The 13650-nt window shown below is 56.0% G+C and overlaps 2 protein-coding genes across 2 annotated transcripts; both read left to right on the top strand.

Moving 5' to 3' along the window:
• Positions 1-28: 28 nt before the first annotated feature.
• LOC136286216 (acrosin-like) lies at positions 29-6572 on the top strand. Its single transcript, XM_066177573.1, has 7 exons — positions 29-46; positions 3925-4058; positions 4647-4880; positions 5057-5062; positions 5195-5460; positions 5731-5876; positions 6384-6572. The coding sequence occupies exons 1-7, from the start codon at positions 29-31 to the stop codon at positions 6570-6572; spliced, it is 993 nt and encodes a 330-aa protein (XP_066033670.1).
• A 4630-nt stretch (positions 6573-11202) lies between these two features.
• On the top strand, positions 11203-13466 carry LOC136287620 (acrosin-like). Its single transcript, XM_066180384.1, has 5 exons — positions 11203-11273; positions 11532-11765; positions 12080-12345; positions 12616-12761; positions 13278-13466. Exons 1-5 carry the CDS (start codon positions 11203-11205, stop codon positions 13464-13466), a joined length of 906 nt encoding a protein of 301 aa, XP_066036481.1.
• The last annotated feature ends 184 nt before the right edge of the window (positions 13467-13650 follow it).

Here is a 13650-nt window from a genome sequence, read left to right as displayed (position 1 = left end):
GTCAGAGAGCAGAGGGCTCTGAGCCACCATGGGCTGGAGGAAGCCGGTACGCCAAGCCCAGGAAGGGGATAGGACAAAAGCAGACACCTTGGGGACAGTGCTCAAATGCCCATGGGCTGATGATTTAGGGCCCGGTGTAAGCTTGGGCAAAGAGAAGAGACCAGAGACAGTCCCAAGCATGACAAGGGAAACTCCTGCCTCCTGAGTGGACTGCCAGTGATGGCTGGGAAGGCTGACGTGAAACAGAGATTGGACAGAGATAAAAAAATAAAGTAGGTATTTCTTGAAAGGCCTCCAGAATCCACCTTGGCCAGGACAGGAGCCTGATCGGGGCTATCCACAAAGTTGGACAAATAATGGCCACAAAATGGCTGACGGGTCACAAGATCTTACGTTTTTATAGGTTTTGGTCCATTTGCATATTGGGGTTTAATTGTCCAATTACAGCTTCAGCTGGTGGGGTCTCATCCTTCTTGTTTTCTCTCTTCAGTCCGCTGTTGTTTATGCTGTTGGCCTGAAAGTTGCCCTCGGTCCTCAGCAGGAAAAGGATTTGTTTGTCTGCTTCCTCTATAAAAAGAGCCTACTGGCACTTAATGCGAGGCTCAGAACTACACCCCGAAGCAGCACAGAACCTAAAAATACGAAAGCTAAAGCTCAAGGCATCACCAGTGCCCTAAGGCAGAGCCAGAGTTCACAGGGAGTAAAGGGGGACTGATGTGCTAGGCGGTCACACTTCACAGATATTCAAAGGAAGAGCTGGGCTCATTCTGGGGAGAGGAACCTGGCAGAAACAGCAGGAGAGCACACCAGGAATGCCCTGGAAGGCCAAAGTGAGTGGGCCAACAGCAGCTGCAACAGCAAGGCTGCTCACAGGCAGGGAGGGCCAAGCCTGGGAGCCATGGGAAAAAGATCCCTGGGCGTGGCTCCATATTTGGGAGGAGACAAAAGGCAGAGACAGGGAGGAGTCAAGGAAGATGAGGCTGCTGTGTAAGTCTGGCAAACGGAGAGAAGGAGCAGTCAAAGATCCAGCTGCACAGACACAAACTGCAGCTTGCTGTGCTTCTTTGTCTGAGTGCTGCACATAAGCACCACAGGATGGGCAAGAACCTTCTTATCTCGACTCACTAATTAACAAATCCTCTACAAACGGTTCAAATTTGCCCCAGAATTTAGACTCTTTTCAGTCAAACCTCAATATTTGGGGTGCTGGGACGGGCAAAGAAAAAATGATGGCATAATGCCATGGGGAAGACTTGTTGAAGGCAGTTGCTGTCTGTTCCAGGTGAAGGCAAGCGAACATTGACTTTCTAAATATAATGGAATGTTGCGGTGCGAAAATTATTACTGTGCAATTTTATGCAGAATGGTTTGTTCCAGATTAGCCCGTGTTCTAACCCCTTTGGTTTTTCCCTAGTTGTGGCTCCTGCCCATCTCCCTGCAACCCTGCCCAGACTCCGGTGGGGGGCTGGGGTGATTGGCAGAGCCTCTGACTTCCCCGCCCTGTATTATGTATCAGATGCCCTGTGTGCTGTCTTTTTGTCTTGGTAACTCCCACCCCACATGGTATTGGTCCTGGGCTAATCCCTGCCCCTTTCCACACCCCTGGTACTTAAGGTCAAGGAGAGCCCAGAGAAGTCATTTTTCACCTGGCCAGCTGGCAGCAATAGACCCATCTTGTCACCCACGTGAGAGTCTGCCTTTCTTCCACACCGAAGCCACACTTCTGCCTGAGGGCCAGGGCTCACACAGCAAGAAGGTACCGGAGTTGTACCCATTAATGCGTGTTCGGGACCGAGCTAGCCGTCGCAGCTCTGAACGCCCGCATTAATGGAAGGCTTCAAAATGCCTTGGGCTAGGTGTCACTCCGTCCGCTTCTGGACATTCTTCTTGCGTTCCAGGCAAACGGAGTCCTGTCTCACGGCATGTGGCATTCTTCCCTTTGTGTTAATCAAGATGGGCCGTGCTGAGAACAATCATGCCACATCTGTACTTGGCCCCGCCACCCTGGCATAAGATTCTTCAAATCTTTGCTGAAGCAAATTTCAGGGGCTGCCTGCTCACTAAAGACACCGAGTCCAAGAGTGTCACTCAGGGTTGGGGCTGATCATTACCCTGCCCAGAGGGGAGACAAGCTTAGAGCTGCCCAATCATCCTGGCACGACCTTGTTGTGCAAAATTCTGCTGCCCATAAGAGTTTCTCCCAGTTCTCTACAACTTTGGCCACAGACATGTCCTCACCTAAAACAGGGATATTTCCCATCACATCAGACACCTGGATGCATGTGAAACCCTCTTCTGCATGCCAAGAAGGGATTTCCACCCCCTTCTGTGTGTGCTCTAGCACCCATTTTGCGGCACGAGGGACGCAAGGTTCTCCCTGTGCCTGTCTGCAAAAGCCTTCAAGCAGAGACTCGAGCCCCTCTACCTCACAACTTACGGGGGCCCCCACAACTCCTCCGTGGCCACCTTACACTGATCGTGCTGCGCGCACCTTCTTCACCCGCTACCCCTGACTTCACCAAATCTGCAGCAAATGCCGCCACAAGAGAGAGGCTCAATTCCATGCTTATAATTTACACAGACTCTGCGCATGGAATTAGAACACTCCTCCCATGGCTCCTTCTTGCTCTAAAGATCCCAGGTGAACTCAGCAGTACCTGCTGTGACAGGACGGAGGCTCCAGCAGGACTGTCCTTCGGTCCCATCTGGGCTGCCAAAATGCTGAGGGATCTCCCCTGTGTGACCATTCCAGAGGCACAGGTGACTGCAACAAGCTGATGGGTGACCCGTTTGATTCCCTCCCCACACCGCTCTCAGCCAGTCAGGGCGGGTATCCGTACCCATTCAACCTCAGGGCTCTTTGCCCCAGCAGACTCACAGATGTCACATTCCATAAAGAGCCACCGGCTCCTGCTGCAGCACTCAGGGTCCGTTCAAATCCCTGGCCTGTGCCACAGCACCCTGTGCCCTCTGCCATGCAAAGGGTGGCAGTCTCTGGTCCCAGACTCCCACCAGCCAGAGCTCAATCTGCAGCTGGCACTGCAGCCGCACAACCAGCTCCCTGCCCCAAATGGATTCCTCAGCAGCTGCTGGCCTCAGAGACTGCGCAGCCTCATCCTGCAAGAAGAGGGGCCTAAAGAAAGCAGCAGAGAGCAGCCCTTCTTACAGGGGCAGGTCCTCAAAGGACAAGGGCAATGGCTTTACAGTGACAGAGGGTGGCTTCATACGAGATATTGGGAAGAAATTCTTGACTGTGAGGCTGCACGGATACTGGCATGGGTTGCCCAGAGCAGCTGTGGATGCCTGTTTTTCATGTAGGCAAGGTCAGCACAGAAGACGCAGACACCAACTTCAGGAATAAATGTCATTTACTGCAATTCAAAACCGCAACCAATGGGAAAAGGATAAGCTAAGCAATGCACCTAATCATTACTATAAAAGACTGCCTACAGTGATGAAGAAAGACACATCACAAGTTACCCTAATCCTTGACCATCATGCAGGTCTGCCCATCAAGTGGGGGAAGCCAGTGGCAGTCACAGTGAAGGACTGGAGAACCGCTCCCAGCCAACTGGGAAATCCCGCAGGTGCCTTCCCCTACAGGCAAGGAGGTTTCTGACTGGGCTGTGAGAGAGGCCCACCTTTATACTGTTGAATAAACAAGCTACCATAACATCTAGTGCAGGGGCATCTGGTTTTTTTTCTCCTCTTGGGATGCTCCCAAGGCCTTGGAGGACTCCAGGAGGAACCAAGGAAGTTGTCTGTGATCCTACGTCCCAAAAGAAGGCCAGATGTGGCCTTGTCCAGTTTCTGATTAGGGAAAGGCAAATCCACGTTTTGCCGAGGAGCGGATCTCGATAACATTTGGTTGGCAGGTTCACGCAGAGGCCAACTTTTGATCAAGAGCTCTTGTTCCTGCCTCAGTCAGGTCCTGTTGATGAAGACTTAGTACTTCAGTGTCCCATCCTCCCTCAGATTGTTCAACGGCAGCTTCTGAGCCAGGCTCAGAAGAGCAAACTTCTCCAGTACAAACTATCCATCCCTACCAATGGCAGGAAGTCAGAGCTATGTGATTTCCAAGCTCCCTTCCACCCCAAACCATTCCATGGCTGATGGATTCAGTGTTGCCCCTCCCCCAGTGGTCCCCGGTTGCACAGGCCCCCACAGCGCCCCAAACACGGAACCCAGCCCTCAGTGACATCAGCCCCGGGGCCGAGGGCACCACGGGCAGCGCGGCTGCTGCCGGGCACTGCGGCTGTGGCTGTGCTGCTGCACGGAGCCCTCAGTGCTTGCAGCTGACACGTGCCTCTGGCAGCCATGAATTGGCTCGGCCTCCTCGTCCTGCTGACCGTGGCCGGGCTGGCCCACGGCATACCGTACCCCTGCGGGTAAGTGGCCCCAGGCCCTGGGAGGGAGCCATGGCAACACTTGGGGCCTTCCCTGGAGGGGACCCGCCTGGCCCCCATGGCTGGCCCACAGCCTCCCACCCACCACGGGGAAGCCTCAGTTCCTTGGACAGACAAACATCCCGTGGGCTTCCCTGGCCTGCTGTGCCCGCAAACCCTTGTGGGGAGGGCAGAGGGCTGAGCTTCAGCCTGAGCCACAGCAGGCCACGCAGCAGCGTGGAAATGACTTTCTGCTTGCAGAGGTTCCTGCGGCCTCCGCGCTCCGCAACCCGACTACAGCTCCACGACTTATTCCACCGGCAACGAAGCTTACGACTACGGCATGACGCGCGTTGTGGGTGGAGTAGGCGCTCTGGAAGCATCCTGGCCCTGGATCGTCAGCATCCAACATCCAGGCCTGGGCCATTGGTGTGGAGGGTCTCTCATCACTGCCGATTGGGTCCTCACAGCGGCCCACTGCTTCGACAAGTTAGAGTAAGGCAGACTAGGGAATGGGGACACCCTCGCTACACCAGCAGGTGCCCTGTCAGCAGCACCACCTGCTACTCCCATCCCCTTTCCTCTCAGGCAGCCCAGCCGCCACAGTGCTCAGGAGAAGCCTGGGCTTGTGCCAAGGCTTCCTAGCAGCCTCCAGCTCGACATTCCCCCAGCCCAGTGTGTGCGAGGGCACTCGCACCTGCCAGAGCACTGCGCTCTCTCTGCCTTGCCAAGCAGAGGAGAGGCAGCCGCTGGGCTGCTGTGGTACGTGGCCCTGCTCCCTCTCAGCCCTCTCTCCGTCTTCTTTCCAGTGACATCAGCATGCTGTATGTGGTGCTTGGAGCTACCGAGTTCACTCAGCCGGGCCCTGGGGCTGTAGTTCGCAACGTGAAGCAGGTGGTGGTTCACCCCTACTACAGGCGTGCCGACTTCAGCTACGACATTGCCCTGCTGCAACTGGACGGTTCTGTCCAGTGCAACGCCTACATCCAGCTGGCCTGTCTGGCTGACCCCGCCCTAGAAGTCTCAAAGCTCGACAACTGCTGGATCGCTGGCTGGGGTTCCACCACTGCAAGAGGTGAGTTCCAGGAGTGAAACCTGAGCCAGCTAAGTGCACTGGGGAGAGGGTTTGGGCTTCCTCACAGCAGAGACCGAAGCCAGGCTGAAGGACGCACCCCGGTGCAGAGGTGGGCCTGGCCTGCTCCCCAAAGGCAGGAAGCAGGGACACCATGCCCCAGTGCCTCTGCAGAGGGAAAGCCGTGCCCAAGGGACAGGGATTCCTCCCCTCAGACAGGCAAGGAGAACTGACACGGGGATGCTGAGGGCTTATTGCTTTCTCTGCTCCCAGCTCAAGGTTCAAGTGGTCGCCTGCAGGAGGCCAAGGTCCAGCTCATCAATTCCCAGCTCTGCAACAGCACAGCCTGGTATGCAGGGCAAGTCCACCCCTACAACTTGTGCGCTGGTTACCCACAGGGCACCATCGACACCTGCCAGGTATGAATGTGTCACGAGCCTCTCAGCCCCCAGCAGCACCAGCAGCCCTGGCAGCACTGCCCAAACACCGCCCAGGGTCTGCTTTGCCCCGGCCAGTTCGCCCGGTCACCCTCCCAGCCCCAGCTCCCCCCCCCCCCCCCCCCCCGCCCCCAGCTGCTGGGGGGGCTTCCTACACCCTCCCCATCCACTCCTACTTGCCCAGTGCCCCCCTTGTGCCAGAAAGCCCAGACAGCCCAGCTGGTGGTCTTGGCAGCGCAGAGATCCTGGTGCCAAACATCCATCCTCTGCACATCCAGGACTCCTGCCTTGTGCAGAGAGGACAGAGAGAGCCCTACCCTCCAGGACCCCAAGCCATTCACAGCCAGGGCTCTGGAGGCTCCAGCCTCTGAGGAAAGCCTTCCTCTGCCTGGAATACAGTTCTGGCAGGGGCTGTGAGAGAAGAGGAGACAGCCCCAGTGCTGGCAGGGGCCACTCAACGCCACCTTAATCCTCTCTGCTCTATTGCAGGGTGACAGTGGTGGTCCTCTCATGTGCAAGGACAACACCGCTGAGTACTGGTGGGTTGTCGGCTTAACCAGCTGGGGAGAAGGCTGCGCCAGACCAAAGCGGCCTGGAATCTACACCTCCACTCGGCACTTCTATCACTGGATTGACTACAACATCCGTGCGTTCCACACAGCTGAAAGGGCTTCCTGAGCAGCAGGACAGGCAGGATCCAGGGCAGGCTGCAGTGCACCGCGACCATCTCCTGCTGGGGCAATGCCTGCTGATCCAAAGGCAGCCTCAGTGCCAAAACCCTGCTCTGCCCCGCCCCCATTTCTCTCCTGTGTGCAGGCAAACACTGGAGTTGATCTAACTGTTGAAATAAAGTTCCCTTTGTTCACAGGGAGCCGTCTTTTCAGTGTCATTCCAATTCCTGGGAAGGGCAACAAGTGCCACATTCGGCACCTGCAGAATGAGCCTGAGGCACGAAGGGACAGAGTGGCTCCAAAGAGCACCAGTGTGCCTGGTCAGAGAGCAGAGGGCTCTGAGCCACCATGGGCTGGAGGAAGCCGGTACGCCAAGCCCAGGAAGGGGATAGGACAAAAGCAGACACCTTGGGGACAGTGCTCAAATGCCCATGGGCTGATGATTTAGGGCCCGGTGTAAGCTTGGGCAAAGAGAAGAGACCAGAGACAGTCCCAAGCATGACAAGGGAAACTCCTGCCTCCTGAGTGGACTGCCAGTGATGGCTGGGAAGGCTGACGTGAAACAGAGATTGGACAGAGATAAAAAAATAAAGTAGGTATTTCTTGAAAGGCCTCCAGAATCCACCTTGGCCAGGACAGGAGCCTGATCGGGGCTATCCACAAAGTTGGACAAATAATGGCCACAAAATGGCTGACGGGTCACAAGATCTTACGTTTTTATAGGTTTTGGTCCATTTGCATATTGGGGTTTAATTGTCCAATTACAGCTTCAGCTGGTGGGGTCTCATCCTTCTTGTTTTCTCTCTTCAGTCCGCTGTTGTTTATGCTGTTGGCCTGAAAGTTGCCCTCGGTCCTCAGCAGGAAAAGGATTTGTTTGTCTGCTTCCTCTATAAAAAGAGCCTACTGGCACTTAATGCGAGGCTCAGAACTACACCCCGAAGCAGCACAGAACCTAAAAATACGAAAGCTAAAGCTCAAGGCATCACCAGTGCCCTAAGGCAGAGCCAGAGTTCACAGGGAGTAAAGGGGGACTGATGTGCTAGGCGGTCACACTTCACAGATATTCAAAGGAAGAGCTGGGCTCATTCTGGGGAGAGGAACCTGGCAGAAACAGCAGGAGAGCACACCAGGAATGCCCTGGAAGGCCAAAGTGAGTGGGCCAACAGCAGCTGCAACAGCAAGGCTGCTCACAGGCAGGGAGGGCCAAGCCTGGGAGCCATGGGAAAAAGATCCCTGGGCGTGGCTCCATATTTGGGAGGAGACAAAAGGCAGAGACAGGGAGGAGTCAAGGAAGATGAGGCTGCTGTGTAAGTCTGGCAAACGGAGAGAAGGAGCAGTCAAAGATCCAGCTGCACAGACACAAACTGCAGCTTGCTGTGCTTCTTTGTCTGAGTGCTGCACATAAGCACCACAGGATGGGCAAGAACCTTCTTATCTCGACTCACTAATTAACAAATCCTCTACAAACGGTTCAAATTTGCCCCAGAATTTAGACTCTTTTCAGTCAAACCTCAATATTTGGGGTGCTGGGACGGGCAAAGAAAAAATGATGGCATAATGCCATGGGGAAGACTTGTTGAAGGCAGTTGCTGTCTGTTCCAGGTGAAGGCAAGCGAACATTGACTTTCTAAATATAATGGAATGTTGCGGTGCGAAAATTATTACTGTGCAATTTTATGCAGAATGGTTTGTTCCAGATTAGCCCGTGTTCTAACCCCTTTGGTTTTTCCCTAGTTGTGGCTCCTGCCCATCTCCCTGCAACCCTGCCCAGACTCCGGTGGGGGGCTGGGGTGATTGGCAGAGCCTCTGACTTCCCCGCCCTGTATTATGTATCAGATGCCCTGTGTGCTGTCTTTTTGTCTTGGTAACTCCCACCCCACATGGTATTGGTCCTGGGCTAATCCCTGCCCCTTTCCACACCCCTGGTACTTAAGGTCAAGGAGAGCCCAGAGAAGTCATTTTTCACCTGGCCAGCTGGCAGCAATAGACCCATCTTGTCACCCACGTGAGAGTCTGCCTTTCTTCCACACCGAAGCCACACTTCTGCCTGAGGGCCAGGGCTCACACAGCAAGAAGGTACCGGAGTTGTACCCATTAATGCGTGTTCGGGACCGAGCTAGCCGTCGCAGCTCTGAACGCCCGCATTAATGGAAGGCTTCAAAATGCCTTGGGCTAGGTGTCACTCCGTCCGCTTCTGGACATTCTTCTTGGGTTCCAGGCAAACGGAGTCCTGTCTCACGGCATGTGGCATTCTTCCCTTTGTGTTAATCAAGATGGGCCGTGCTGAGAACAATCATGCCACATCTGTACTTGGCCCCGCCACCCTGGCATAAGATTCTTCAAATCTTTGCTGAAGCAAATTTCAGGGGCTGCCTGCTCACTAAAGACACCGAGTCCAAGAGTGTCACTCAGGGTTGGGGCTGATCATTACCCTGCCCAGAGGGGAGACAAGCTTAGAGCTGCCCAATCATCCTGGCACGACCTTGTTGTGCAAAATTCTGCTGCCCATAAGAGTTTCTCCCAGTTCTCTACAACTTTGGCCACAGACATGTCCTCACCTAAAACAGGGATATTTCCCATCACATCAGACACCTGGATGCATGTGAAACCCTCTTCTGCATGCCAAGAAGGGATTTCCACCCCCTTCTGTGTGTGCTCTAGCACCCATTTTGCGGCACGAGGGACGCAAGGTTCTCCCTGTGCCTGTCTGCAAAAGCCTTCAAGCAGAGACTCGAGCCCCTCTACCTCACAACTTACGGGGGCCCCCACAACTCCTCCGTGGCCACCTTACACTGATCGTGCTGCGCGCACCTTCTTCACCCGCTACCCCTGACTTCACCAAATCTGCAGCAAATGCCGCCACAAGAGAGAGGCTCAATTCCATGCTTATAATTTACACAGACTCTGCGCATGGAATTAGAACACTCCTCCCATGGCTCCTTCTTGCTCTAAAGATCCCAGGTGAACTCAGCAGTACCTGCTGTGACAGGACGGAGGCTCCAGCAGGACTGTCCTTCGGTCCCATCTGGGCTGCCAAAATGCTGAGGGATCTCCCCTGTGTGACCATTCCAGAGGCACAGGTGACTGCAACAAGCTGATGGGTGACCCGTTTGATTCCCTCCCCACACCGCTCTCAGCCAGTCAGAGCGGGTATCCGTACCCATTCAACCTCAGGGCTCTTTGCCCCAGCAGACTCACAGATGTCACATTCCATAAAGAGCCACCGGCTCCTGCTGCAGCACTCAGGGTCCGTTCAAATCCCTGGCCTGTGCCACAGCACCCTGTGCCCTCTGCCATGCAAAGGGTGGCAGTCTCTGGTCCCAGACTCCCACCAGCCAGAGCTCAATCTGCAGCTGGCACTGCAGCCGCACAACCAGCTCCCTGCCCCAAATGGATTCCTCAGCAGCTGCTGGCCTCAGAGACTGCGCAGCCTCATCCTGCAAGAAGAGGGGCCTAAAGAAAGCAGCAGAGAGCAGCCCTTCTTACAGGGGCAGGTCCTCAAAGGACAAGGGCAATGGCTTTACAGTGACAGAGGGTGGCTTCATACGAGATATTGGGAAGAAATTCTTGACTGTGAGGCTGCACGGATACTGGCATGGGTTGCCCAGAGCAGCTGTGGATGCCTGTTTTTCATGTAGGCAAGGTCAGCACAGAAGACGCAGACACCAACTTCAGGAATAAATGTCATTTACTGCAATTCAAAACCGCAACCAATGGGAAAAGGATAAGCTAAGCAATGCACCTAATCATTACTATAAAAGACTGCCTACAGTGATGAAGAAAGACACATCACAAGTTACCCTAATCCTTGACCATCATGCAGGTCTGCCCATCAAGTGGGGGAAGCCAGTGGCAGTCACAGTGAAGGACTGGAGAACCGCTCCCAGCCAACTGGGAAATCCCGCAGGTGCCTTCCCCTACAGGCAAGGAGGTTTCTGACTGGGCTGTGAGAGAGGCCCACCTTTATACTGTTGAATAAACAAGCTACCATAACATCTAGTGCAGGGGCATCTGGTTTTTTTTCTCCTCTTGGGATGCTCCCAAGGCCTTGGAGGACTCCAGGAGGAACCAAGGAAGTTGTCTGTGATCCTACATCCCAAAAGAAGGCCAGATGTGGCCTTGTCCAGTTTCTGATTAGGGAAAGGCAAATCCACGTTTTGCCGAGGAGCGGATCTCGATAACATTTGGTTGGCAGGTTCACGCAGAGGCCAACTTTTGATCAAGAGCTCTTGTTCCTGCCTCAGTCAGGTCCTGTTGATGAAGACTTAGTACTTCAGTGTCCCATCCTCCCTCAGATTGTTCAACGGCAGCTTCTGAGCCAGGCTCAGAAGAGCAAACTTCTCCAGTACAAACTATCCATCCCTACCAATGGCAGGAAGTCAGAGCTATGTGATTTCCAAGCTCCCTTCCACCCCAAACCATTCCATGGCTGATGGATTCAGTGTTGCCCCTCCCCCAGTGGTCCCCGGTTGCACAGGCCCCCACAGCGCCCCAAACACGGAACCCAGCCCTCAGTGACATCAGCCCCGGGGCCGAGGGCACCACGGGCAGCGCGGCTGCTGCCGGGCACTGCGGCTGTGGCTGTGCTGCTGCACGGAGCCCTCAGTGCTTGCAGCTGACACGTGCCTCTGGCAGCCATGAATTGGCTCGGCCTCCTCGTCCTGCTGACCGTGGCCGGGCTGGCCCACGGCATACCGTACCCCTGCGGGTAAGTGGCCCCAGGCCCTGGGAGGGAGCCATGGCAACACTTGAGGCCTTCCCTGGAGGGGACCCGCCTGGCCCCCATGGCTGGCCCACAGCCTCCCACCCACCACGGGGAAGCCTCAGTTCCTTGGACAGACAAACATCCCGTGGGCTTCCCTGGCCTGCTGTGCCCGCAAACCCTTGTGGGGAGGGCAGAGGGCTGAGCTTCAGCCTGAGCCACAGCAGGCCACGCAGCAGCGTGGAAATGACTTTCTGCTTGCAGAGGTTCCTGCGGCCTCCGCGCTCCGCAACCCGACTACAGCTCCACGACTTATTCCACCGGCAACGAAGCTTACGACTACGGCATGACGCGCGTTGTGGGTGGAGTAGGCGCTCTGGAAGCATCCTGGCCCTGGATCGTCAGCATCCAACATCCAGGCCTGGGCCATTGGTGTGGAGGGTCTCTCATCACTACCGATTGGGTCCTCACAGCGGCCCACTGCTTCGACAAGTTAGAGTAAGGCAGACTAGGGAATGGGGACACCCTCGCTACACCAGCAGGTGCCCTGTCAGCAGCACCACCTGCTACTCCCATCCCCTTTCCTCTCAGGCAGCCCAGCCGCCACAGTGCTCAGGAGAAGCCTGGGCTTGTGCCAAGGCTTCCTAGCAGCCTCCAGCTCGACATTCCCCCAGCCCAATGTGTGCGAGGGCACTCGCACCTGCCAGAGCACTGCGCTCTCTCTGCCTTGCCAAGCAGAGGAGAGGCAGCCGCTGGGCTGCTGTGGTACGTGGCCCTGCTCCCTCTCAGCCCTCTCTCCGTCTTCTTTCCAGTGACATCAGCATGCTGTATGTGGTGCTTGGAGCTACCGAGTTCACTCAGCCGGGCCCTGGGGCTGTAGTTCGCAACGTGAAGCAGGTGGTGGTTCACCCCTACTACAGGCGTGCCGACTTCAGCTACGACATTGCCCTGCTGCAACTGGACGGTTCTGTCCAGTGCAACGCCTACATCCAGCTGGCCTGTCTGGCTGACCCCGCCCTAGAAGTCTCAAAGCTCGACAACTGCTGGATCGCTGGCTGGGGTTCCACCACTGCAAGAGGTGAGTTCCAGGAGTGAAACCTGAGCCAGCTAAGTGCACTGGGGAGAGGGTTTGGGCTTCCTCACAGCAGAGACCGAAGCCAGGCTGAAGGACGCACCCCGGTGCAGAGGTGGGCCTGGCCTGCTCCCCAAAGGCAGGAAGCAGGGACACCATGCCCCAGTGCCTCTGCAGAGGGAAAGCCGTGCCCAAGGGACAGGGATTCCTCCCCTCAGACAGGCAAGGAGAACTGACACGGGGATGCTGAGGGCTTATTGCTTTCTCTGCTCCCAGCTCAAGGTTCAAGTGGTCGCCTGCAGGAGGCCAAGGTCCAGCTCATCAATTCCCAGCTCTGCAACAGCACAGCCTGGTATGCAGGGCAAGTCCACCCCTACAACTTGTGCGCTGGTTACCCACAGGGCACCATCGACACCTGCCAGGTATGAATGTGTCACGAGCCTCTCAGCCCCCAGCAGCACCAGCAGCCCTGGCAGCACTGCCCAAACACCCAAACACCGCCCAGGGTCTGCTTTGCCCCGGCCAGTTCGCCCGGTCACCCTCCCAGCCCCAGCTCCCCCCCCCCCCCCCCCCCCCGCCCCCAGCTGCTGGGGGGGCTTCCTACACCCTCCCCATCCACTCCTACTTGCCCAGTGCCCCCCTTGTGCCAGAAAGCCCAGACAGCCCAGCTGGTGGTCTTGGCAGCGCAGAGATCCTGGTGCCAAACATCCATCCTCTGCACATCCAGGACTCCTGCCTTGTGCAGAGAGGACAGAGAGAGCCCTACCCTCCAGGACCCCAAGCCATTCACAGCCAGGGCTCTGGAGGCTCCAGCCTCTGAGGAAAGCCTTCCTCTGCCTGGAATACAGTTCTGGCAGGGGCTGTGAGAGAAGAGGAGACAGCCCCAGTGCTGGCAGGGGCCACTCAAGGCCACCTTAATCCTCTCTGCTCTATTGCAGGGTGACAGTGGTGGTCCTCTCATGTGCAAGGACAACACCGCTGAGTACTGGTGGGTTGTCGGCTTAACCAGCTGGGGAGAAGGCTGTGCCAGACCAAAGCGGCCTGGAATCTACACCTCCACTCGGCACTTCTATCACTGGATTGACTACAACATCCGTGCGTTCCACACAGCTGAAAGGGCTTCTTGAGCAGCAGGACAGGCAGGATCCAGGGCAGGCTGCAGTGCACCGCGACCATCTCCTGCTGGGGCAATGCCTGCTGATCCAAAGGCAGCCTCAGTGCCAAAACCCTGCTCTGCCCCGCCCCCATTTCTCTCCTGTGTGCAGGCAAACACTGGAGTTGATCTAACTGTTGAAATAAAGTTCCCTTTGT

The sequence above is a fragment of the Chamaea fasciata genome, unplaced genomic scaffold (assembly GCF_029207755.1).
Source record: "Chamaea fasciata isolate MVZ Bird 193981 ecotype frontalis unplaced genomic scaffold, bChaFas1.0.hap1 SCAF_3, whole genome shotgun sequence".
NCBI classification, from domain to species: Eukaryota; Metazoa; Chordata; class Aves; order Passeriformes; family Sylviidae; genus Chamaea; species Chamaea fasciata.
The sequence above is the reverse complement of the archived record's forward strand: the minus strand, read 5'-3'. Positions and strand labels throughout refer to the sequence as shown.